General features: G+C 38.2%; 1 protein-coding gene across 6 annotated transcripts; it reads left to right on the top strand.

Annotated features, from left to right (window-relative positions):
- The first annotated feature begins 34 nt into the window (after positions 1-34).
- Positions 35-26,166, top strand: TRAK2 (trafficking kinesin protein 2). 6 transcript variants are annotated; one of them, XM_027678262.1, is made up of 18 exons: positions 35-214; positions 6,328-6,462; positions 6,551-6,656; positions 7,671-7,865; positions 11,154-11,207; positions 11,988-12,058; positions 12,716-12,832; positions 14,011-14,220; positions 15,459-15,537; positions 17,197-17,327; positions 17,539-17,613; positions 18,241-18,378; positions 19,308-19,387; positions 20,062-20,265; positions 20,402-20,700; positions 21,030-21,308; positions 21,524-21,623; positions 22,153-26,166. In XM_027678262.1, the coding sequence occupies exons 3-18, from the start codon at positions 6,620-6,622 to the stop codon at positions 22,826-22,828; spliced, it is 2,745 nt and encodes a 914-aa protein (XP_027534063.1). In that variant the 5' UTR covers positions 35-214; positions 6,328-6,462; positions 6,551-6,619; the 3' UTR covers positions 22,829-26,166. The 6 variants fall into 6 exon arrangements, with proteins under 6 accessions (XP_027534063.1, XP_027534061.1, XP_027534064.1 ...); XM_027678260.1 differs by having other exon boundaries at positions 6,548-6,656; XM_027678263.1 differs by having other exon boundaries at positions 6,531-6,656.
- Positions 26,167-26,549: the final 383 nt, after the last annotated feature.

The raw sequence follows: 26,549 nt of genomic DNA, 5'->3' as shown, positions 1-26,549 counted from the left end.
CCGCTCCCGGCCCCCCGGCCCGCCCAGGGGCGGGGGCTGCCCGCACCACGCGGCCCGGCGCATTGTGGGCTCGTCACTGGCAGCGGCCCACCGGGGGCTGTAGTTCTGGGCGGGAGCCGAGCGGAAGCCATCGGGGCCTTTCCTCAGCCGCCGCTCGGTGGCACGCGGGGCTGCAGCGGGAAGGAGCGGCGCCGGAGGGAGCGCAGCGCGGGCGGTGAGTGAGCGCTCGGCCCGGCGCGGCGCGGCTGTGCCGCCTGAGGGCGAGCGGCGCGCTCTGTGCCCCGCGCGGTGACCCCTGCAGGTCAACCCTCCCTCCTCTGCCCCGGGGCCGCTCCCCGCCGAGCCGGGGCACCTCTGGGCTGTGAGGTGCGGCGGGCATACGGCTTCCCTTCCCCGCGGCTGCTTGCGGTCGGGGCGCGGTGCCCGAGCGTGAGGCGGTGTCCGGGGCCGGCCCCGCGGTCCCGGGCGGACAAGGAATTCCGGTGCCTTTCTGTGTTGGCAGCTGACAGGGGTCTTTTGGCGGTGATGATGCTGTAATAATGTAACGCAGTGCTGCGTTTGCTCCGTTCGGGCGGAGTGGGCGGCCGGGCTGCGGGGGTCGCGGTGCCCGCCGGCGGTGCCCGGTGTGACCTTCAGCGGCCCGGGGCGCCGTCACCGGGGTTCGTGTCACCGCGCCTGGGAGGCAGCGCTCGGAGGCATCTCCGTTGTTGCCCTGCTTACGTATCGAGGGCAAGGAAATTTTAGCTTTTATCGACTTTAGTTAATCATATTGTTACATTCTGATCAGCTGGTTAAACTGGAGTAAGAATATCTGTCAGAAAATGTCATTTATTCTGTCGACCACCCTAGTGGAGAAGTGCCATGTGTAGTAGTGGCATGCTCATGTTTTTGGTTTTTAATGCATTCTTCAGCTGTTGCATAGGTGCCTATATCTTGATTATGCTTCAGTTATTGTTGGCTGATCGTGAGTCTGATGCAAATACTTAGTATACTAATAAATAACTTCAAGCAACATTGCAAGGCTGCAGTTGATTTTACGGTTGTTTACAGATACTTGTTATCTTTTAAAAGATGTAGTTTGAGTAAAAATAGGCAGACTTTTTTTTAATTACACTTCTGACAGTGAAGCTAAATTGGAAAAAAATATTTTCCAATACCTGAATTTTTTCAACTCTGTAATGACAGTGTCACCTATTAGAATTGTATCAATTTATCAAATTTCTGAGTATCTGAAAATATAATTTGAAGAGTGTTGGAAAATCAGAGACTTTTCTGATTGTGGTTTGCCTCTAACAGTGGGCTTCCAGGATTGTACAGTAGAAGTGCTGTCTTTCAGGATTTATTTTCCAAGAAGACACGAACATAGCATTTTCACTGAGATGGCTACAAAAAAGACATCCTTTTCTCTGATTTGATTGCTAGTGATACTCTGGTGACTGAGTCATATAGATCACTCTGGTTTATTCTAATAAATAAAGGATTATAACTTCAAATGCTGAGTCCTGGTTGGGGTATATATTAAGGAACTTACACAACTTCCTTGGGCGAACTCAGCCATGCATCAGCTGAAAGCATTAGTGATTTCAATTAAATGCTATTCAAGTTCCCATCAAGTATGCTTTATAGAGAACAAACTTCAGTTTTAAAAGAAGCTGATTACAACCTTTAAGAACACTTTCCTCAAGAGCATTTATCACATTTAATACTCTAACCAACAAATACACAATTCATGATAATTCTTGGTTCCTGTGTGATCCTGACATCACTACGTGTGTACATAATTTCTTCTGTAAAAGGAAAACCTGCAAGAAAAGATGTATACAGATGGTAATGTTTTGATTGTGCATTTACAGAAAAGAATTAGAAATTAATAAAACTTTATATGGATCTTTAAGGTAGGTAGCAGTAATAGTTTCAGATTAAGTTAGACTTCAATTAAGCATTTGCTATTTTTACATTGTGTGCTAAGAGTGGTATAGACAAGCCCCAAACATATAGGACTTGAAAAAAAGTAAATCTTAACTGTGGTATTCAACAGTGTGCATGTACACTTAAAGCATATATACATGTAGTTAACAGGTAGTTTTGCTACTTTGGAGAATATGGACTATTAAAAATGACTGACAAGGAGAATAAGTGAGCCTGGCCTGGCGTAACTGGATAAAATAGGATGAGGGAACATTGTTGCCAGCTTCATGATCCCCTTGCTATTCATCAGTCTCTCAGAGGTGTTCTCCAGCTTCACCTCTGAAGCCTTACCCCCACCCCGAATTACAAACACTCCAGGAGCTGTGGAGTAGATGTTGTTTTTGTTTTATTTTCTTGCCATTCCTTTCTTATACTTTACTATTTATGGTTGAAGGTCTGTTGCAGGTTTGTTTATGATTATGACATTTGTTACTAGGATTGTGTTGGCATACTCTTTTAAATAATTTTTTTCCTTACAGGAGAGAAACCTAAGCACTAAGTAGGCTTCTGTAGGGACAGTATTGACTGAAAATAACAGGTGTTAGGCAACAGCAAGTGTTAATTGTGATAGGCAAAGTTTGTGTTCACTTAGATTTGTTTTTTAGTAGATAGTCCTTTGTCCTTCATCTCATGCTGGATGGTGTTAAGGATTTGACCTCTGCTTCTGAGCACTAGTCCCAGGAATGTTTTGGCAGCAATTTGGTGTGGTCATGTTTGCTGTAAGAATAGAACTGTTTCATTAACCTTGAAATGCAGAATATGTTGATTGTTATTAGCTGGCTTGACAGCATTCCAATTTTAGTAATGGAAAAAGTACTATGTTAATGACTTGATACAGTTTTTTTTAATTGCATATTTAAATAGCAGTAAAAGCTGGCATCTCAGAGTAATACACTCATTCAATTGGCTCCCTTTCGGAAAATGGATGTTGTCTTCTCTCGTAATCAAGTTAGAGTCTTCTTTGTTGTCAAAATTTTGTTTGTGTTACTTGTGGCCTAATGTCTTGCATCCTGGAATTGTACAGAGCAGATCTAGTTTAGTCTTTGGAAGTGCTTGTGAGGAGCCAGCTGCTCTCAACAAATAGAAAACAGGAATAATAGCATATTTATCTTTAAGTTTGGATGTTGTCAATATAGATGCCAATATTTTGGGTATGTTTTTAACTTTCTATACACACAGAAATTAACACTTTTTTTCTATGGTTTTCAGTTGTAAAGTGACTGTCTAGCCTTTCTTATAATTCAAATTTGAATTAGAGTTCTGTAGTGGTAGAATGTCTTCAGAATTACATTCTGAATTGAGATGGCATAGCTGTTTTTCTGCATCCATCTTGAATTGCTCAAAGCAGTAGTTACAAAGACAAGAACAATTTTTACTGCTTTATAGCTGTTTTTTCTTTCTCTAAGGCTTTACTTAGTATTACTTTTGCAAGTTAATCTTGGCTAAGGTCTTCTGACTCACTGAAGGAAAAATTAACAAAATCTCCTGTCATGTGGTCAGGAGAACTCATTTTTATCTCTTTGCTACTAAGATCAAACCATGTGTTGAAATCTCGTTGGTTTAATGGCATATGTGCCTATTATTTTACTTTTTCTTTTTTTTAACCTATGCATAATGATGTCTTACTGTTGAGTAGATCATTGATGTATTTCTTGTAATGTTTTTAACATGTTTTTCGAGTCCTTATTTTTTTGTTGTTTGTCCTTTTATTTTTGTACAATTTTTACTGGGATTTTGTCAGGTCTTGTTATAACATTGGTGAACAGCAAGACTGTTGCTTGGGTCATAAGTGATAGCCCTCCATGCTTTTTAAAAAACTTTTTGGTATGAATGGGATTGCCTTTTTTTTTTTATGTTTCTTTTCCATTTTCCATGCACAGATGAGCAACTTGAATGCTATGGGGCAGATACAAAAGGCATAGGGCTGGTTCTTCCTTCTACAAGAAGCATGCTGTACATACTCCTGATTTGACCTTACTGCTTGAAGTTAAGTGGGAGTTGAAATGTGAAGCACACATTGTCTAGTAAAATTTAATTTAGAGAGTACAGAAATCCACAGATTGAGATAGATATGTATGTATGTATGTACGTATGTACATAAAATGTTGACTGATATTTTCATCTCTCTTGAGCCTTCCTTGAAGAAAGCCTCCTGAGAGCACCACTCCTGCACGTGGGCTGTTTTCCAGTGTTTGAATTCCCCTTGGTTTTTCTATGTTCAATTTAATTAGTAAAAGACTCAAACATCAGTGGGAAATTGGCATATAAGGAGGTGGGGGGACAAAATTAATAAGAAGTAGGTCAGTGTAGAATGAGTATAGTAAATTGACAGTGGAAATAATCTTTATAAATAAAGATTACAAAGAAGACCTGATAAAGTTTTCTGTTTTCTCTTTTGGACATGCCTCTCTGCACTATTTAAAAATTTTAATTTCTAGTCCATCTTTTTATAGCATCGTCATATATTTTAAAGCCACGTTGTAAATTTTATGGGGGTTTATTAAAATGTATTTAATTATAGTTGTAACTTGCAGAAGGAATCTGCAGTCAAGAAATAATTTTATAGCTGCAGCGTGAAAGAGTCGTGGAGTCACTGCCAGGGTGGCACTGCACAGCGCGTGAGCTGGTTGAATTTCTGCAGAAGTTGCCCCATGGTACATGGTACAAAAAAAATGAGAAGCACTGAAAATGCAAGCATTAACTTTTATGGTGGTTGCTTATCTAGTAAACTTCTCAAAGATTTTACAAGTGAGTTTGCCCTTTCAATTCAATAGCTTGGTGTTGGCCTAATGCTCTAGAAAACTTCAAGCCAAATGACTTTTTTTCTTTTTTTTTTCCCCTTTGGCTGAGCTGAGATTGACCTGCAACAAGTAGTGCTTTTGCTTTGCACTTTGAAGAGAAATTAAATCCAATCTTGAGAAGTAGCAGCAATCATTTTTACAATTTTACATTTTAAAAAATCAAGAAAGATTCAAAGTTGTGAAGAAACTGTCCAATGGTGCTGAACTTTATCTAGCACTACAATGACTTTTTATATTACACAGATGCAAGATGAATTTATTTTGTATCTACTGCAGTCTCTTACATGTCTTTTTTATACTGTATTGACTTGTTTTAGAGAAGGATATGTGTGTAGTTCATGCTTTTCAGCAATCCACTTAAAAAACAGCCTCTAGAAAAAAAATCATAAACAAGTGCTGGGAGCAGCTATACATTCAGATAGAAAATGTTTCTGAAATCTCAGTCTTTCTGTTTTTAAGTATTATTGTCTAATATGGACAATAATTACAGCTTGTAAACAGAGTACATCTATAAAGAAATAAATGACAAAACAAGAAGATATTGCTCACAAGTAGGAGCTGACTTTAATGGAAGAAAGTTCTTTTTTGGTCTCCTGCCAAAATCTACAAGCAGATGAACTAGCAGGCTCCAGGCTTGCTTTAAAAAACTCCTGTGCTGTCCATTTTGATCTTGTCAAATGAGAGGTTGCTACAGACAGCCAGACAAACCTCTGATTGTTGTGCTTGATGATCAGAGATCTTGGGGAAATGTTAAGAGCAAATTTTAAATTAATGTAAACTTTCAAGAGAATTTTGTGTTTACTGAATGTAGAAGGAGGGAAAATGAGACATTTTTTCTCTTTAATTTTGTATTTTTCTGTCATCTGGAGCTACTCTTGTATTTTATATGGAAGGTGATTAATTAGTCTCAGGAAGGGAACAGTAGAATTTCCATTTTAGTAAACTGTTCTGAGAGGTTAACTGAATTAGTCATAGTAGTTGCATTTTCTGGTTTATATGAGTTCATGCTGTAGAGAAAACAGTAATTTTATCATGATCCACAAGGTAAATTTCTGATAGGTCCAAATTTTAATTAACAGACTCCTAAAGGGGAAGAGCTTAAATCAAACAGTTTTATGAAACTTTTTTTTTTAACAATCAAAGTACTCAGAATGGTGGTTTGGAAATCCTACCTTTAGAATCCATTGTTTAAATAAATGTAGTAGCCTGAAGAAAAGCTGCTGTCCTTTAGCATAAAAGGGAAATGCCTCATTTCAGCGAATGACCTGAACTCACTAAATACTATATGAGAGGAGGAATGATGTAGTCAAATAGGTAATTGGCAAAGTCAGTGCTTAAGGTGAGATGTTATGTCTGCAGGGAGAAGACATATTTTAATGCTGCATTTTACATGTACTGTGTAAACTGAGGATTAAAATGTTTGTTTACCTTTTATAAAAAAAAGTTAATTATAGTACAGAGGGGAAATTCAGACTGAAAGAGAGGAAGTCACGTTAGTTTACTCTTTTGAAAGAATGAAATCTGTTAAACTTTGGCATTCTCTTTGTTTTATGTTTAGGTGATGGCTGAGCCGAGGAGCTGGTGAAGCTCACATGAAATGTCCTGTAGCAACTTCTACTGATCAGTATAGCCCAGGTGAAATAAGCATGTCCTAAGATGGCAGTAAATCTGGAGTATGGACCAGCCTACAGAAGTGAGTTGATGCCAGATTTGTGAGTGTCTCTGTGGCTTGATGGCTCTCACTCTATCTCTAAACCAAAGCAATCTTTTTACCAAAGCAATAAAGGAATGGTGCACAATGTGACTACAGAATGCTCTTTCCAAGGAAGTGAACTGTGAAGGAAGGACTCATGAGTTTTGCTCACAGGGGCTTGGACAGCATCCCTGGTAAGTTGAAGAAATACTGTAACAAATCCTGAATGTGTTAATGTGTTATAAAGCACCAACGTGAAGACAACCTTATGCTTCACATTCTCTGTGCTGCTTATGTGCTATTGCAAAGGAACAAAAGTGGTGAGTCCATTTAACTTGTTTGTAAAGTCAGTGTGCACTGTGAAATACTGTTTGTAAAATTCTCAGTGTCAATAATCAACATTGGCATTTTTTCCATTGAAAGATACTGAAGATAGTCTTCGTCTTTAGTGGAAATGTTGCAAAGGTAATCATCATATACCTTCGATAAGCAGTATGTTAGCAACTTAGAAGTAACGGTTCTTTATTGTTGTAATAATTGTGAAGAGATTAAGGGGCACACACACAACACAACACAGAAAGAGTTAAACTTCATTTCCATCAGTTTGAGTATCATGTTTCTTAGAATGTGATGATAATGGATGATAAGGATGATAATGGAATTTTATATTTGTTCCCTGATTTCAAAGCAGTATTTAGTTGATTTTTGTAGTTACTCTAAGATTGTTTAAGGTTGTTTATGTCTATGTTCATTAGCAAACAAAGGCATAAAACATAGGAAAACGAAAAATATTAATTTTCTTCAGAAAAGGGAAATGTAACAACCAGGATAAAGTCGATGAAAGTTTAGAAAATCAATAGCTGGTAAAATGTAGGTCTGTGTTTTAGTTCAATGGAAAGGAAAAGATAGAAACTGAAACTCCTTACATACATCATATTCAAGAAACTGGAGGGACACATGGCTAGACCAGCCTTCCAGGAAATTGTGGGGTCAGTTCAGGATGAGTAACTTGCAAATACTACAATGTAAATCAAGTATTGATTCAATAAGTATTTTGGAATTTTTTGCAATACCGAATCATTATTTTCAAATATTCTGAAGACTTATAAAGTATTTTATAGTACATAAAATGTATAATACTGTAGCAATAGTATTAAATTTTATATGTATTTAATAATGTACTATTGCTGCCATTTACTCACTTTCAGATGTCTGCTCCAATGAGGACCTTCCTGAGGTAGAGTTGGTGAGCATGCTGGAGGAACAGTTGCCAGATTACAAGTTACGAGTAGACTCTCTGTATCTGTATGAAAATAAAGACTGGATTCAGTCCAGTCCTTGCCATGGCCGCCTTCCGGAAATCACTTCTCCAGCTCGTGATGAGGAGTCCTTCCGTTACATGAGTGAGTATAACTGGGCCTAGAATATTAGTTTCCAAATATTGAAGATAAAAATGTGGATGTAAAATTAATACTAATCTTAGGAAGTGTTCAAATTCGGAAAACCCTGGACAGGTGGAAGAGAAGGCTGAGTTCAGGGGAAGTGCTTATAGTTCAGGACTGCGATTGTAAGGGCTGACTTAGGAAATCCCATGGCTGCCTGATCATTAGATTTCACACCAATATAAGAGCGGGAATGTGTGATAGTGAAAAAGAGGCAGGAGCCCAGAATTGCGCTAGAATAGATGTAATACAAGAGGTATGGAGTATGCAGCAGCTCTGTTTTCGGGAAGGTGTTTCTTTTGATGATATTTGCTCTGATGTTTTGTGTTGATGTTGTGTGTGAAATGCTGTTAATGGTTTCTTGTGGAGATAGAAAAGGATGAATGCCAGATAGTTGGGTACTAGATCAGTGTTGATCACTGCCTTCCCATTCTGAAAATAGTAACTTGTTCCTAAACCTCTCAAATCATAAAGAAGAAAATGGACAGCTTCAATCACATGAAGAAACCTTTAATACATTGAAAATCAAATGTATAGAAGGCTGCCAAAAGAACCAAACATTTACCTGCCTGTAGTTTCAAGAGTTTTTACGTGAGGAGAATGCATTGTAATCACTTCAGAGAAATTGGGAAGTCCTGTTTCCACCATATATTGGAACTATTGGAACAAACCACATAGAAGAGTGAACTTGATATTTATATAAAATCTGTAATGATTATCTCTTCCTTGTACATGTCACCCCTCTAAAAGGTTTTTCTGAAATGGTGGTGGTGTTGTTGTTGTTGTTGGTTGTACTTCAAGCTTCCATCCAGGGTGCATAGCAAAGGAGTAAGACTAAAATATTACCTCGTAAGAGTGCAGTACCCGACAGTTTAAAGCAACCTTGTTATGAGTTGAACTTGCAGCCTTGAAAATCTTTTAACTGTGGAAAGTAATTGGAAAGCCACTTAATGTTTATTGCTCAGTCTGTTTCTGATAATAATATTGCAAGCATAAATGATTTTATAGTTGGGTGAATGCAGTTGTGTAGTCAATGGGGTGTGTACTTGCTTCTAAGTTTGAATTATAAAGAGGTGGGATCAGAGTCTATCAGATGGAACTTGACATCAAATGCGGCTCTGCTGAAGCTCCCTGGTCAGCACCTGTGTGATGGAACACAGGGCTCTGAGGGAAGGATCTTCAGTCAGCATGAGCTTGCATTTTCAAACTGCAGTGAGAGGGAGGGGTTTTATCAGCAATGTTTTCATGAAGCCGACTGTGTACTGTTTGGCCGTCAAGGTACTGCAGAAAGCGGTGTCTTCCTACTTCACCCAGAGAGAGTGATGCCAGACAAATAAAAATATAAATCAAGATCTAGTTATAATCATTGGTGGATAGCTTGTTAGGTGAAATTCGTATCTTTCTTTCTGTTGTCTGGCTTTGGGAATAAATGTGAAAGTCATACTCTTGGAGCTTAACATGGGGTTTTATGTGCGTATCTTTCTACCCTTATATATGTTTGGAAACATTTTTACAACTTTTTCCTAGAGAGAATGCTAAAATTATGGTTCAAGTGAATTTTTAGTTGAGGAATAAAAATAAAATAGCAAAACAGTTATTGCACTTGAGCTCCTCCTCTTTTTATGGCTGCTGCTGCCTATTAAGTTGATCCCATGACCAGTTCGGTGCCCACTGGCAGTGTTTTCAGGTGGAAGAATATTTTCTGCTTCAACTGTGGTAGCATAAGAAGCCTTGAATTACAAAAGCTCTGTCTTTAGAACTATTTTGTGTGTGTGAATAAAGGGACATGGCAAAACATAGCAAGAATTTTAACCAAAATGAAGAGTTGCTTGCAGCTTTCGCCTGGCAAGGTGAGTGATTGCATGTGTGTGTGTGTGTGTGTGTGTGTTCACAAGGGAGAACTATAACAAAGTGTTTATGATTTTGATCCTGTACTGTGAGAAAATAACAAAATTTATATAGAGCTAAGTGTAAAAGCTGTTAGTTCTGTGATTTTATTGATCAGAGTATAGATATTTGCTTTTGATTTTAGGAACCTAGCCACCTGAATAACCTTGTATGGAATTACTGTAAATCTTTATTAAGGGGACTGGATAGGAGCTTGTAACTTGAAATCACCGGGTAGGAACAGTTGCCACAGGAGAGCTGGCTGTAATATTCTGCCTGTAATGGCTGTAAATTACTTGCGTATATGCAGTGAATTTTCAGATTACTAGTAAGCCAGATAAGTTCGGAGTCCCCTCTCAACAACCAATACAGTAAAACTGACCTCCCAAATGCATGTTATACTACTGATAGATATGTATTTAAAATTTTGTGGAGAGTTTCTGTTTTTTTCCTGCTTAGAAATACAATTAGTACATGGCAATGCTGTAAAAAAAAAAGCTCCTAAATACTTGGGACAGCATGTTGGGGTTTTTTGCCTACTAATCTACTGGATAAAAAAGTGTTGGGTTTGCTACATTGATTTACTTTTCTGTTAAGCTCTTAGAGAAACAGTTCAGTAAGCCTTTTCCTTCTGTATTGTTCTTTCTGTTCTGCTGGCTTTCAAGATGGCAAGAAAGTTTCTTTCTATACTAAAATGCAACTTGGTTTTGTTCTTAGCATAGCCATAGTGTTATGCTTTAAAAGGTTAATTGTGGACATTATGTATGTAAAGTATATAGTCTGCTTATATAAGACAAGTAAATAAAGTTAGTGTACACTTTAGCTTGGCACTTCACTATCTCATAATTAAGTATTCAGTCCTCAGCAAGGACAAACAAAAGAACTGAGAATACCACTGTGTATTCAGAGTGAAATGAATGAGATTTAAACAAGGTAAAAGAGTGAAGGAAATACTTAGACCAAATCCGTAGTAATCTTATTTTGCAGTTCAGTGATGATGGAATTAGTTTCAAAACATGTTAACTTAGACCTTCAGTTGAAGGAGATGCTGCTGCCTTCTTCACTTTCATGATCCTCATGCCATAAAGCAAAAATAGCAAATTTCTGTTGTACTTGGACAAGTACAAACATCCATCACTTGCAAGGGAGGTTTATAATTCTGCTCCTGAAGGAAATCGTATTTAAATGGTTCCCTAAAAGGCCTAAGAAAGTTTTAATAGTGTAAAAAGTATGTTTGCCCCAGCATTTATTTTTAGTTGTGGAAAATGCATGCCAAAAAACCCCACCTATTTCCTTACATTTTAATTCTTTCTCCTCTTTGTTCTCTTTCCCCCCCATATCTTTCATTTGCTATCACTCTAGCTCTTATTGAACTTCCTTCCTCCTCCTTGGATGGATCTCACAAGTTTGCACAAGGTAATTAAGGTGTCTTTGTTACTACCATCTTCTCTTTCTCGGAACATAAACTAGAGCAGACCAGTGCTTTGCATTTTGGCACTGTGTTTTGTTCAAAGTTGGTGCAAATTCTTCATGCTTTGTTTGTTCTTGACTCAATCCTGTTTTTCAAATCCTGCTTGCTCTCAGTTTTCTAATAGTTTTACAAATTCTTCAAATATTGAAGTCATTCAACTAGTAAGATAGGATTTACTACTACATCTGAAATGCAGATGTACATCATCTCATCTCTTTTTAATTGTTTCCAAGATGTCGAAGCCCTTAATAAATGCATTTTCTTGACTAATCCCTGGGGTCTCCATACTTCCTGTGTATAGCTCTCACACACACTAGTGGGAATTTTGTTTCAGGGCTAAACTATGTGTTCAGCTATATTTAGATATGCTCCGATATATTGTTCCCCTTTCCCCAGCAGGCTGCATGATTTAATTGCTTAGCTATATGCAAAAAGTTGATCTTGAGATTTTTTTCCTTTTTCTAAATTTGAAGGATGTGTGAGCACCTCAAGTCTTAGTTAATATTGCTGAAAGCTGTAGATGTTCAACACCTCATTTATCAGTTTCCCAAATGGGTATTGTTTTATATTTCTGAAGAAGTTAAGATGCATTTTCGTAGCCTCCGCTAGTTTCATCAACCTAGTACTGTATTTGTATATAAAAAACATCCTCTGAGTTTAGTTCTCCCCCTTCCCACAGTCTTCTTGTATTTCAGCTACTTCAGTAAGCGTGTTTGTCTCTTCAGTTCTTGGCACAGGTAACGCAGAACAGAAGACCTACAGTGACGCTGACATGGTCAAACGTCTGTTAGCTGAGGTAAGTTTGTCTCTGTAGTGCTGTGTCGGTATATTTGAGGGCAGGTATTTGATGAAGGCTTTTGTTCAGCTACTGGAAATTTCGGTTCAGTTATCTACAAGAACCGCTTTTCAAACACATGGGTGATGACAAGCTGCCCATTTGCTTGCACCATCTCAGAAACAAAATTTAACAGAACAATGGGTATCCATGGAGCCAATGAGTATAAGAAAGAAGCAGCTTTCTTCTGGTTTCCCGTTGCTCTTTTGCTTCTGCCCTCTCACCACTATTCAAGGTGAGCAGTCTGTTCTGGAGAAAGTGTCACTTGAAAGACAAAAGTAATTGTGGCTTCTTTGTATGATTCAGCAGAGCCCACATAACCTTTCCAGTACTCAGCACAAAAGCCAAAAGTGTCCCCAGGTTTGGTGCTGTCCCCTCTTCCTGTTGCTGCAAATGTCTGTGGAAGAGAAGATGCTGTATCAAAAACCACAGTTATGAATGTGTTCTGGACCCAAATGGTGAAACATTAATCATTGTTCTAACAGTGTTGATCCATTTGAGAGTGAAGGGGTATCTCAAAGTGGTGATGCATTGAGCAAAGCTAGGAAAATCTAAAGCTACTCTGAATTTAAACCTCATATGATCAAAAGGAGACATTTGTTCTCATTTTGTGAGCAGAAAGATCGAGACCTGGAACTGGCAGCTCGAATTGGACAAGCCCTCCTTAAGCGAAACCATCTGTTGATGGAACAGAATGAAGCCCTAGAAGAACAGTTAGGACAAACTCTAGACAGAGTAAGTGATTGCTTTTCCTTTTTTTTTCCCATTTATTTAGGATTTTCTCCCATTTTTTACTCTGTCTGGTTTTTTCTATTTATGATGGCAGCAAGAGGATGGATTATTTATTGTGAAAGCAGGTGATTGGTGCTCTCAGGCTACAGAATTATGCTTGGATGTCATTTTCCTAATCATCATTGTTCAATCACCTTTCTCAGTCCAGGAACTGACTATGAAGACTGCATATTGTAATTACTGAGAAATTATGAGAATGTTAGATATCATTAGGGTATATCAGACCATCAGTCTGACTTCCCACCATTAAACTAAGAATCTATAATAGAAGTCAGAATAAGAGGTTGTATCTGACACGACATGCTACATAACAACTTCACAAGTGAGGAAACAGCCAGAAAATGAACTGGCTTAATGGGGTGTTTACACCGAGAGTAGACAAATTAATAAATAAAATGTAATGAAAAGTGAATTCTGATCAAGATCTTCATGCATCTTTTCCTATAAGCACAAATTCTTCATCTAATACTTTTTTGGTTTTATTTCTTAAAAAAAAAAAAGAATTAAATAGTTTACAAATAATCCTTGGTCAACAGATGTAGTCTAATGTAGTGAAATGGATTTAGCTGTTTGTATAAAACAGTGTCCTGGTAACAAAAACGTACTCGTAATCAGCTGTAGGACAGCATAAACTTATGTATTCATATAAAAATTTAGATAATGAAAATGGAATTTAGCTAAATGAGATCTGTCTTGTTGTTTTTAGTTGTCCTATGGTTCATTTAATGTGGAGACTGGAGGGTACCAGTCTATACATGTAAATAGTTGTTTCTCAGTCCTTCTCTCCAGGAATTTGACAGTTCAGAATAATGGTCATAATCGAAATGATAGTTAGAATGTTAAAATTAAGACATGTATCAAAGCAGCTGGAAAATAATTTTGAACTATTTAAAAATTAGGTTCTGTTGTTCATTTCTGCAGTATCTTGAATTTTCAGTCTCCCTTGCAGTGGTAAAATGATGATTTTGTGAAATTCCTGTAAAATAAATAGAGATGTGAGCTAGTCTTTAATCTCGTTTTAGACTGGAGCAGTGATATTCAAGAGGGCTGCATAAATAATACACAGTAATATTGTATATCTAAAGTGTTTTTCACGAGGTGGTGATCTCCATTTGTCATAGGTTAACCAGCTGCAGCATGAGCTGTCAAAGAAGGATGACCTGCTGCGTATTGTTTCAATTGCGTCTGAGGAGAGCGAAACGGATTCCAGCTGTTCCACCCCGCTCCGTTTCAATGAGTCTTTCACGGTACCACACGATCCGCTGCAGCTGGATGTCTTGCAGGATAAACTCAGAGAGCTGGAAGAGGAGAACCTTGCTCTTCGGTCGAAGGTACATCTGACTTACAGTGTGTGCCATATGTGAAACCAGTCAGGGTGGTTAAAATCCAGCATCAGGGTTTCTCTTGAAGTGGAGGGTGACTGTTTTGTATTGCTATATACAAATCATACCTTTCACACCCACATCCCTCTGTTTCCTTTGTTCCTCAGTACCTCCAGAGTTCTCTAGTAGTCCATTCTCAGTGCGTTTGTGATACGTGAAAGAATATGGGAACATATATAAGCACCCAGCAAAAGTATTTGGACCCATCAGGCCCTCAGGCTCGTGTGACTTGTTTTTGATATAAATGTGACCACAATTAGCAGGAGTATTTTGGGAAGTCCATTCTGTTGCCATTATGTTTTCATCAGATGACATTTAATATTAAGGGTTAATAAGCTTCTAATTAAATTATTTTAAAGACACAATTTTGACTGTGTGATTAGTTTCTGTATTTTAACTGATTTCTCTTGTGTATAAAACATGAATACAGGTGCTGTGCCATTAAAAGGATAAAGACTAAATGGCCAGACAAAGTAATGGCTATAAAAGTCTTGGAGCCAACAACAAAGGTTCCAAGAATTGGAATCTACAGATGCAGTGTCTTTTCTTTGGTAGTGAAGTGTGGAACTTGTAAAATGGGACATTGGTTAAAAGTGGGTCCTTTAAGATTTGTGGTGTGAGTCACTTACTGGCAAAGTCCTGAATATAGAAGACTTGTCTGTGCTGAGTTTAATATTATCATCCTCACAGTCAAAACGGAAGTGGCAATCTAGTGTGCTTGATGTTGTTTAGATATGTTGTGATATTTGGTCTCTGGCCCAGAAAACTTCCATTCCAAACAGCCTAGCTGGGGAATACAGAGAAAAGCTGTTCTACCAAGAGCTTTTCAGTGCCATAAAAGATTTGGCTAACATCATGCAGTTTTCAAGATTTTTTTACTCTATGAAGTTTTGAAGCAAATTTAATTGCTTATTTTTAATTACTGTCTTGGTTTACTTTCCCTACCAATCTTTTTGCAACAATTTTTTATTAGAGCCAAGAGATCACGTTTTGTTCATTTGTCTGTGTGTCTTTCACTCAAAAGACCTATAAAATTCAGGGAAACAGGTTTGGTGGAAAAAACAATTTGGAAGTGTGAGCAGATGCTAGAGGGGAGATTCTTCCATTGGAAGAATTTTAGAAATAAAAATTTGTAACGTTATAGATAAACTGAAATTGTTATTGATAAAGCAATAATTTTCTTGAAGGCTTGCCATCTGAAGACAGAAACCATCACGTATGAAGAGAAGGAACAGCAGCTGGTCAATGACTGTGTCAAAGAACTCCGTGAGTATCCAGGTTGCACCTTGCAGTGACAAAATGGTATTTGAAATACCTAGTGCCTATACCTTCTTAGTTAACCATGAATCAAAAAATGAGCTTCAGTAATTTACGCCAGTCATTCAAGACTTGCTCTTTACCCAAATGTAAAATTGTTTCTGTATTTCATCAAGTTTCACTCTGGCATTTAGGTATGTATGTTGTGTTTATAGAAAACAAATGAGCGCAAAGTCTAATGTCCATGAACTTCCTAAACAGAAGCCTACAGACACTATAAAATTGACAAAATATTCATCTTGTGTACAGTATTCAGCACACTTGACACTGAAATGTATCAGTGCATAGACTCTTAAACCTACAAACTGCGTTATTTTTAAAATATATATTATGAACCAAAGCATTTAAATTAGCAAGTGTTTTAATTTGTCTAGAACAGTTGTTTGTTTTTGCTTTGGTGATTGCTTATTTGCAAAGAATTGCAGATACTCTTATAGAAGTGCGTGTTAAGTTGTTGGGGTTTTTTTTGTGGTGGTTGTGTAGTCATTTGATGTGTACTACTTCCTTTGTGCATAATAACCTTAACCTTATATTTTAAGATTATTTTTTTCTATAAAACCACCATAAAGAAGACTGGGTTTCTGCTTGATTTTTCTTGTTCCAGATGACCACAAAATACTATGAATTCATACTTAGTTGGTTAATTTACTCTGATCCCTCTGGGAAAATATATATCTTTTGCAAATAGAAGGTCTCCTATTTTCCTTCAGTGAGAATGTCTATGAGTTTACTTTTTTATTCAATTCTAGAGCACGTGTAGGCATGCTAGGTAAATTAGACTTGCAGAAAGAATCTTATCCCAAAGGGCGTTGTCTACAGCTGTAAGATTCACATTTTCACAAAAATGATATCTGACTGAGCTTAAATGCCCACGGGCCTATAAAGCATGACCTTGTTCTGCAGTAAATCTGTGAGGTACAACAAGGACTAAATTTGTAGTGTCACCTTTATGCAAGATTGATCAGACTTTCTTATGACTTTGCAGTGGTTTCAGGGCAAGTATACAAGCAAGACTAACTGTGTAAAAATATGTCAGCTTTTTGAGTTGTCATCTCACTTGATGAAGTGATTGCTCAAAGAAAAAAGAAACAGGAAATTGTATTCAGTGGGTCTTTGGGGAAGAGATAGTGACCAGAATCAGGAGTGTATGCTACGCTTGACAAGGTCTGACAAAATGCCTTTGCTTGCAAAGAATGGTAGTTAATAACAAGATTAATTCAGAACCCAACTTCTTCAGCATATTCCAAGTCTGACCTTGGTCATGAGCTGTTAGGTCATTTGAAATTGTTTATAAAAGCTTACCTTGGATTTTATTGCAGTCATTTCACATACCTGTGATGTGCATTTCAGGTTCTGCATACTTAGCTCTTAATACGTTACACCTGCATTTTAAGTTAACTCCTTCTCCACCTCCTCCATAATCTTTTCTTTGTGGACGCTCTAAGGCACCTACTCTTATGCATTATGAATTGATTTCCTAAGAGTATTGGTTGTTTTTGCAGATTATTCTTGACTTTTACTCGTCCTTTCTGGGTTTTGGGTTTAGTTTGGGGGTTTTTTTCATTTGTTGGGAGAAGGTCTCTACTAAGTTTCTTTTTATGTTTGTAGGGCAAACAAATGCTCACATTTCCAGGATAACAGAGGAGTTGTCAGAGAAGAGTGAGGAGGTGGTTCGCTACCAGGAAGAGATCTCATCCCTCTTGTCTCAGATAGTAGATCTTCAACATAAACTCAAAGAAGTAAGGGAATGCTGATAAAGAGTGTCCATGTGTGTGTCTGTGTATGTATCTGTGCAGCATGTGCTTGCCAGTGCTTACAGCAGGTAAAAATTTACCTCCAAGCCTGGAGCTTATGCTGCAAGAGAGTGTCTGTTTCAGGAAAGTATGGCAGAGGATCAGCCTCTCAGGGACATCAGCTGAGAAAATGATGAGCACCTTTTTGTGCTTTCAGAATGTGATTGAGAAGGAGGAGCTGAAACTTCATTTACAAGCCTCCAAAGATGCTCAGAGACAACTGACAGCAGAGGTACTTAAGGTTTCTACATATATACATTTAGATAAATGTTTGGAATAGAATACAAGAGAAAGAAAACAGAGAAAGAATGGGAACTGCTACTTTTTAATTATGTAGGACTTCTAATCTTTCATTGTGGTTGGAGTCATATGATTGGAGGAAAAGAATAATTACTTTAATCTACACAAAAAATTTTCTAGTTCACAGGGGTATGAAGGGCAAGGAAGGTGTTTCAAGTAGGGAGGTCTTAGTATTCTTAGTGGTTAGAAGAAAAAATGTTTTAGTGTGAATATTACTGATTATATAAAAAATACTGTAGCTTGTTAGGTTTTAAGGCAGTTCTCTTTTTTTGCTTCTTTTGAATCAGTAGTTACTGTATTTGCAGAGTTTTTCAATGTATTTTTCTTTGGATTTCATCATACTTTTTCCTCTTTTGGATCTTAATATGGACTTCATGCTTTATCAGTAAAATCACATGGGTGCTCTGCTGACTCTTGTCCATTCCAGATGTTGGCTTGTGCCGTGCAGTTGGAAGAATATTAGTGTTGAATCGGTCAATACAGCTTCCTGTAGGAGTTCATTCAGTTTCATTCTTCTTCTCTTTGAAGAGATCATGCAATGGCCTCTTTTTTCTTTCAGCTACATGAGTTGCAGGATCGGAATGCAGAGTGTCTGGGGATGTTGCACGAGTCCCAAGAAGAAGTGAAGTTGCTGCGCAGCAGAGCCAGCTCTGCTGCCTGTCTCTGCCACCGCCAGTCATGTGGAGCATTTCCTGTGGTAATAAACCCTGCTAGCACGGCACACACCAGCTGGCACAGACACAGGTGGTAGCACACAGCTGTAGGAGTACACTGGCCATTACAGGACCTGCAGCAGGAGATATTTTGTAGCAGGCAAAGGAGCTGATCTAATAGTTTTTCCGTTTTTCAATGTCTACACTTATGAGAATTTTATCTATTTGGAAACTAACCATTCACTTGACACATTGTGATACTACAATCATTTTTCCTTTTTTATATGCCATTTCTGCTAATGAAGGATTTAGCATGTTCTGCAGCTTGTGCTCGGTTGTGCTAGTGTATTGTTCAATGTTGATGTGAATTTTATAACTTGACTGTGTTTCTTAAAGAAACAAAGCATCTTTTCAAGAATTCAAAGAGTAATTTTATGTCCTTGTGAGATTAAATTTTAATCATCATTAGTAATGCACGACCTAACTGAGTGCCAGAGATTACTAAACTAGTGGAAAAGGGTTAAAGGCTTTAATTTTTCTCTTCATATTAGTGTCAGGTATGTTCTGAATACTGTACTCAAAATATCTAGGCTGTGCTGGGAATTCATCAGGTTTTGGTTGGTTGTTCTCTGTGTGCAGAATCACTCATGGACATGCTTGACCTTTTAAGAAGTGCTCTTACAATTGTAGCTTAACTAAAGAAACCAACATAAAGAGTACATAAAGAGAAAGCAGATGTTGCTAATGAAAACTGAACCCAGACTGGTTACACATAAGTGTAGTTATGGTGGAAAACTGCCCCCCATGCCCTTCCTTCAGAGTCTGAAGGGTTTATCCAAAGTGCTGTCCATGTGTCTTCTGGGGAAACGTGGAAATTTTTAGAAGTAATTTTTACCGATGTTTTCTGCTAAAATTGTTAGAAGGAGGACTTGAATCTAATTTGTCAGCTCTTGTGGTTTTCATATTTCTCTAGGATTCCCTTGCAGCAGAAATTGAAGGGACAATGCGGAAGGAATTGAGTCAGGCTGATGAATCTGTTCTCTCCAAGCAAAAGTATGTTTTCAGATCCCTATGAGCTATTTTGATATTTTTCTATAGACTTGTATGCAGTAAGGTGAAACTGATTTCTAGGAATCTATAAATGTGTATATTCCCTCTATAGTAAGTTTTCTACCTAACTTAATAAAAAAATGTTAGTAGTATTTGGTAATGTTTTTAATTTTGAAACCTACTATTCGTACTGGATTCTGTGAAGAAGTTGGAAATTTGCTAAAAGGATGTCATTTCATTCTTTAATTAATGAGATTTTTTGATCCAGATTCTCTGATGCACAGGACTAGTTTTATCCCTTTTAACGCTTGTAGAAAAATTCCCAGACAAATGACATTATACCTAAAAGATTGATAACAGTTTCCAAAACCCTGAAGACGTGTTCCTGGATCTTATACTTCTGAGCAAGAATTAATACATAAAATACATGCTTCTGAATATTCTAAAATAGTTATCAGTGGAAGTTCAGGTCTTTCAGGTTAAAGTAAGTGGTGATTCTGATACTTAGTAAAGTAGGTCTCCTGAAAACATGAAAGTGCCTTAGGCAGTCCTGTTTTTCTGGACATCTTTTTAGTGAGGTCTCTACAGACTTTTGAAAATTTGTTTTTCAGAGCTTTCTCTTTATGGTATCTTTTTTACTTCTGAAAACCACATTTGTTTGCTTGTCTTTTCTGTAGGGATCAACAGAAACGAGTATTTGACACTGTCAAGACTGCTAATGTCATTCGTGGCCGCTCCTCTTCCTTTCCTGCTCCACTGCCAATCCCTGGATCTAATCGGTCAAGTGCTGTTATGACAGCAAAGCCCTTCCAGTCTGGTGTGCACCAGTTGGAGAGCCACACACGGATGGCCATGGGGAACAGCTCTGAGAAGAATTTGAAGTAGGAAACACAGCCTGTTACCTTCTTCTGAAACTAACTGATTCAAAACTAAATCCAAACTGGACCTCTGCTGTGTAATGGAGACATAGTTAGTTTAGTAGTCTTAATATATATTATTATTTGATGTTTTTCACAGAGACACTCACATTCCTGGCCAGGTGGGAAGCCCTGGAGACAATGACTTGGTCACAGCTCTGCACAGGCTCTCCCTCCGTCGTCAGAACTACCTGAGTGAGAAGCAGTTCTTTGAGGAGGAGTGGGACCGAAAAATGAATTTGTTGGCTGAGCAGAAAGAGGAGGCCAGTGGCTTCAGTACACCGACAGAAAGCTCTTTTTCCTCGGGTACAAACTCGGAATTCACTGATCTCTCTGCCAGCTGTAGTAATCTCCGTGTCCTCCTACCAGAAAAATTGCAAATTGTCAAACCCATTGAAGGTAAGAGGATGATCTTCCTCTCATCAGCAGAAAAGGATTTTAGATTCGCCAGCTAAATCATTGTTGGTGTGTGTATAGCTAGATATGATGTGCAGTAACAGAAAGCAGTAGTATTTGGTAGGCTCCATGCCAACCAGCTCATCAGCATCACTTTCTACTTGGCTTTCTTACACGGGGCTAAGTGTTTGGCTGTTTCCTCGCACTGCCATCCGGGTGCATCATGCGGATCACAGTGTTGGCACCAGCTGGCTGCAGTTATTTTGATGATGAATTCTTGTAACTCAATTCAATAGTAGGTAACAGCTCTCTCTTCTCTTTTACCACCCCAGGATCTCAGACCCTTTTTCATTGGCAGCAGCTTGCTCGACCCAACCTAGGCACCATTCTTGACCCAAGACCAGGTGTTGTTACTAAAGGCTTTACCCCTCTGTCTGATGACTCCGTGCACCACATATCTGACCTGGAGGAGGATGATGAGGAAGAAAGTGAAGGAGGCATAACATTTCAAGCACAACAGTCCTTCCCAGAGGAAAAGAAATGTACACTGGCAAAGCCGGTGTCAGGGATTTTCCTGCCACCTATTACTTCAGCAGCAGTACCGCTCACTGGTAAGAGGCATTGTTAGTGTTTCTTCCTGGTTTTATTTTGCAGTGTCCTTTTCTCTATGGAATGTATTTGACTGTGTGACAATGCTGTCTTTGTTCTTTACTTTAAAAAAAAAACTTAAAAAAATTAGCAGTGATAATAACACTGTCTTAAACTTTTATTAGTTCTATGTGCCTTTATTTGTACCCTCAATGGATGTAAATTCTTCATGTTGCAGCCTCAAATCCAGGGAAGTGTCTGTCTTCAACAAATTCCACATTTACCTTTACTACCTGTAGGATTCTTCACCCATCTGATGTCACTCAAGTAACTCCCAGGTATGAGGACTGCTAACATCCTAAATGTTGCTGCATAAGATTAAACAGTTACTTTCTGACTTCTGATATATGGACCAGTTTTAAAAAATATCAAGGCAGCTAGGCAACACATAAGATATTACTAATACACATAGTTGTGACTACAAAGGCAAACTTGGTATTCTCTAGAGTGAGAGTTAAAACAGATTAAGGTAACTTAAAGGAAGTAAATTTTAACTCTTAAGTAGCAAGTGCCTTGTATCATATACCTGGTGTTAAAAAAAAGATTCTATGATAATTTATTTTCCAATTCTGTCATATATTTTTTTAAACTAATTGGACAATGATGTTGATATTCTATAATACAGTATAAGTGATCACAGAAGGTAGCTTCATTGGTACTTTGCAGAACAATAATTTTAAGTCTACTAAAGCTGGAACTGTCACAGCTAATAGTGGTGTTCTGTATACTAAGGCAAATACAGAGCAGAGCAGATATAAAGATCTCTAATGTGTGCATATTCTCTGTTTTGTTTTTATTTTATTTCAGCTCCGTGGCTGCTCCATTTTCACTGGGAAATTCCAGCAGTACTGGAAACTCAGTAGTGAGTACTCCAGCCATTCCTTACAGACTTAGTATCGGAGAATTTCTCACCAACAGAAGAGACTCAACTACTACTTTCAGCAGCACAAGCAGTCTGGCCAAACTTTTGCAAGAACGAGGCATCTCTGCCAAGGTTTACGACAGCCCCATATTGGAAAAACTGCCTTTGCTACAACCCCCTCGAACTCTTCCCATTCCTTCTACTCCACCAAATTCTCCATTGCGTTCACCTTGTCCTTCCCCTCCACTGTTTGAGCCTCGAGTGCATCACTCTGAAAATTTCCTTGCTTCTCGACCAGCAGAAACATTCTTGCAGGAAATGTATGGCCTCAAGCCTTCCCGTAACGCTCCAGACATAGGCCAGCTGAAGATGAACCTGGTGGACAGACTGAAGAGGCTGGGCATTGCCAGGGTGATCAAGCCCCCTGAAACACAGGACTGTGGGAAAAATCAAGGGCCAGAGGTTTGCTTGCAGAGGCAGGACTCAGCTGGGCTTTTAAATGCAGGTAGCAACTTAATGGTAGGACTGAGAAGAAACCAGAGTCTTCCAGCCATGATTGGAGCACTGGGAGCTCCAGCTTGCACACAGTCATCGAAAATAGGTGTCCTAAAAGAAGACTAACTGGCTTGAAAAATGTTTGACTTAGAACATAGTAAAAAATATGAGGGATCAACATCCAGTGCAGGCATCACTAGATGTGTTACAGAAGAGTTGGAGAAGGCACGTGCATGTTAGAGATGTGGGAGGGACAAGTGTTGGGATCAAGGAGCAAAAGAACATTGCTTGGGTTTGAGGAAGAAGGCTTTTGTGGGAGAAAAGAAAGAGGAAACCAAAGCTTAATTTTGAGACCCCCTTCAGCTTCTGTCTTAACTGAAGCAAAAGTAAAAGACTATTGTAGACATTCTCAGTGTTTTAACCCTTTAAACTGTATGTGTAGGACTGTCTTGCAGGTGTCCTACTTTTTTCCAGCATATGACCATAGTATTTTATTAGTCGTTAGCAGTCAGGCTATATCATTTAAATATATTATTAAAATAACAGTCAGTCTGACCAGTATTATTGATCCAAATTCCTCTCTGTAGCAAACAAATCCGAAAACTTTTTTTATTTTTGTATTTTCCATTTCAGAAACTGTGCTCTTTTGAACTCCTCCCCACTTTGAGAACCAGGGGAGAGAATATGTAGCTCTGTGTTAGAAAACAATACTTCAGTTTACAAACACAGAAACTGGTGGTCAGGATTTATATTTTGAAATAGTGCAATTGTGCTAGTGAGGTATTAACAGAAGTTAATTTTTTCCCACAGCTTCAGAACGAAGCACACAGAGGAATGTGCAATGAATAAGAATTAGGAAGCAGTAAAGTATGTATTGGGGAAAACTTCAAGCTAAGAAATCTTTCCAAAGTGTAGTGTGCATCTGTTTAAATGAGGATATTTTTGCACACACACACACACACACAGATATCTCAGGCACATTTCAGTGTTGCAAAAGGAAATAAACCCTAGGTGCTTGATTCAGGGTTTCTTTTTATTTGACATATGTGAAGAGCATTTACTTCAAGAAAAGTGTTGGAAGTTCAGTAGCCTGCCTCTTCTCTTGACAAGTAGACATTCTGTACATTTGGGAGTTCTGCAGTAAACTTTATGCCTTTCATTCACTTATTTCTGATTTTAAGCAGGATTTGTTTAAAAGATTTCATTAAGAGCAGAATTTGCCAGTCTGTATTTAGAAACAGGAAGAAAAAAAATGGTGTTCTTTGAGGCATTTTAATGAACATTGTAATCCAGTGTTTTGATTGATGGAGCGTGGTTCTGAACATAACTGAGGCAGACTTTCCAACTCAAAAGAGAACTCCATTTTAGAAATCTGGTTTTTGAGTGGTAATCATCAAAATACTACTGCCCATGCTGCTTTTTTGTTTCCTTCCTGTCAAAGGTTCTAGTCATAACTGAACAATCTGTAGTAGATTTATTGTGTAACTTAATGAAGAAGAAGTTTGCCCAAATCTGCTTGGAGGAATGGGTCTTTGCTAGTGACCTGAAGGGAAACAGGTTCTTAGACTTCATGTAAATTTTCACTGTACCTGTCAACACTATAAAATTATTTTAGTTTCCATACAGTTAGATAAAACAGTTAAGTTTACCTTGCCTGTATGCAGATGTGGGACATCGCTGGTAGCTGTCGGGTGTGTAGTGTGAAGAATCAGTGCAATTACACTGATTGGCGTTTGCTGTAAGGCACATCCACCCTAATCAGCACCCTTGTTGCTGCAGGGTTGAGTGGAGTAGGGCAGGAAAAGAAAGCTTCTTAACTTTGTTTATAGGAAATTTGTAACGTGGCCTTTCTGCTTTTACAGTTCCATAGATCTTGTGATGACTCTTTGATAAAAGTTTTTGGGTTTTTTTTGTAAAAGGAAAAGGAGTAACCACTTCAAACTTGCACAGGGATTCTGAGCAGAAACTTGTCTGTCAGCAGCGCACAGAAATATTCAGGAACTCCTGGAGTTGCCTTTTGCTCTTTAAGCAAAATCTTACACTTATAAAAGGTGAATTTTATTTAAAAGACTGTATACGGGTTCATTTTGTTTTTTAAATGAAAAATATTTAATTTTTTCCTGTAAGTATTTATGTTTGTCTGTACTTAGCCATGTCTTGCCTAGCTACATAAGGTGAGAGTGAAAGGAGGGGGTGCTATTTTGGTCTCCAGTGAACTGAGACAGGTTCTGCTATGTATCTGGAACTTGCAGGGAAATGACAAGCTGATGAAAGACTAGACAGTTTGGTATCAACAGAGAAGTGTGTAGCCTGTCAAAGTATGTCCATTTTGTGTGTTTAGTGTAGGAATACATGTAAGTTACAGAAGGTATTAATGCTGTGTTTCTAACTGGCTTCATTAGCTAACTCCAGCCATTGGATCATTCTGTGTGTTAGCAGAGTAGCTAATCAGCTAAAACAGAATTCCTCTAATCTAAAAGCATATAAATTAAATGCATGTTACTCTTTGGGACGCTTCCATATTCCATAGCCCAACAATATAAAGTGGTTCAGTTCAAACAATGCTATGGATGTCGAGAGGTTGGTTGGCTTGTTTTCTGCAGAATGAGATTTATCATCAGATACTTTACATAAGGCAAAAAGAAAATGGAAGAACCTGTATTCCATTGTGTTTGTGTGTTTATCCAGTTGGTCAATGCTGTGGTGCATTTGTTGAAATTCTGTCATGCATTTATACCTTTGGATGGTCATGGATTACATTTTGTAATACATCCCTAACTTGCAGCAACAGAGAAAATTCATACTTCTTCCAAGTGTACCATTTTGTGCCAAAACCTAGAAAATAAACTTTTTTCTAATAACATGTGTTTCTGAAAACATTTTAGAAGTTGCCATCATTCTAGGACCTGATTTGGCTTCTGTTGCCTCTTGTAAGAGAGGTGAAAAACTTGCATGACTAAAATAGCTAAGATCCTGCACCAGACCTTTTGTTTGAATGAGAGGTAAACCTAGAAGGAATGGAGAACTGCATTTCAGCAAGGTTCTGTTATCTTGCAGGTTTGAGTCAAAAACAGATGCTAGAAAGGACTTACCCATGCTTGTGAAAGTCACAAGAGACAGAAGGAAATTCTTGTTGTATTTACCTGTATTCCAACTGTCCTAAACAAAGCACAAACTTAAAGCTTTCTAGTTTCACTGTTTGTTTTTGATTAAACTCAGTGATACCTGCATGCTCAAAATGCCTGTGGTCAAAGTTAAATGTCTGCTGCAGTCAAACAGCAGCAGAGAAGGACGGAGAATAATTGGGTTTGGGCTTCATTTGGCTGTTACGAGGGGATTACACACAATGTTTAACAGTCTGGGATTTTCATGGTATTTTTTTCATCTGCTTTTTGCACTTACTGTTGTTTCATAGTGGAATGTAAATTTGATAATAAACATGTATAACATGCCATTTTCCAGTATTTTGGTCATCTTCTGTGGTTTGTTCCAGATGTCATCTTGTTACAGAACACTGTAGTATACAAACCTAAAATTGGGCGCTTTTTGGCTAAAATTGAGTGATTATTATATACAAGCTTGGTGAGTTGGTATCTGCAGAAGTGGTGGCTTTAGAAGCCAAGAAATCGATCTAAAAACTAGGATCAGGCTGTGCTGGGCTGTTGTGTTTATACCTAAGCAGGTACAGGTGACAGATGTGCAGTACAAGTTGTGGTCTGACTTTGCATAGTAAATATGTGAACAGAGAACCTTCTGCTGCACTTCAAAAAGCCTTTTACTTGAGAAAAACTTCACAAGTGAAGAATAGCTTATCAACCTCTAAACAATATTTGAAGGTTGAGCCTCA

Source organism: Neopelma chrysocephalum, unplaced genomic scaffold, assembly GCF_003984885.1.
Source record: "Neopelma chrysocephalum unplaced genomic scaffold, ASM398488v2 Primary Assembly neopelma1_44, whole genome shotgun sequence".
NCBI lineage: Eukaryota > Metazoa > Chordata > Aves > Passeriformes > Pipridae > Neopelma > Neopelma chrysocephalum.
This window is presented reverse-complemented; position numbering and strand designations above follow the sequence as displayed.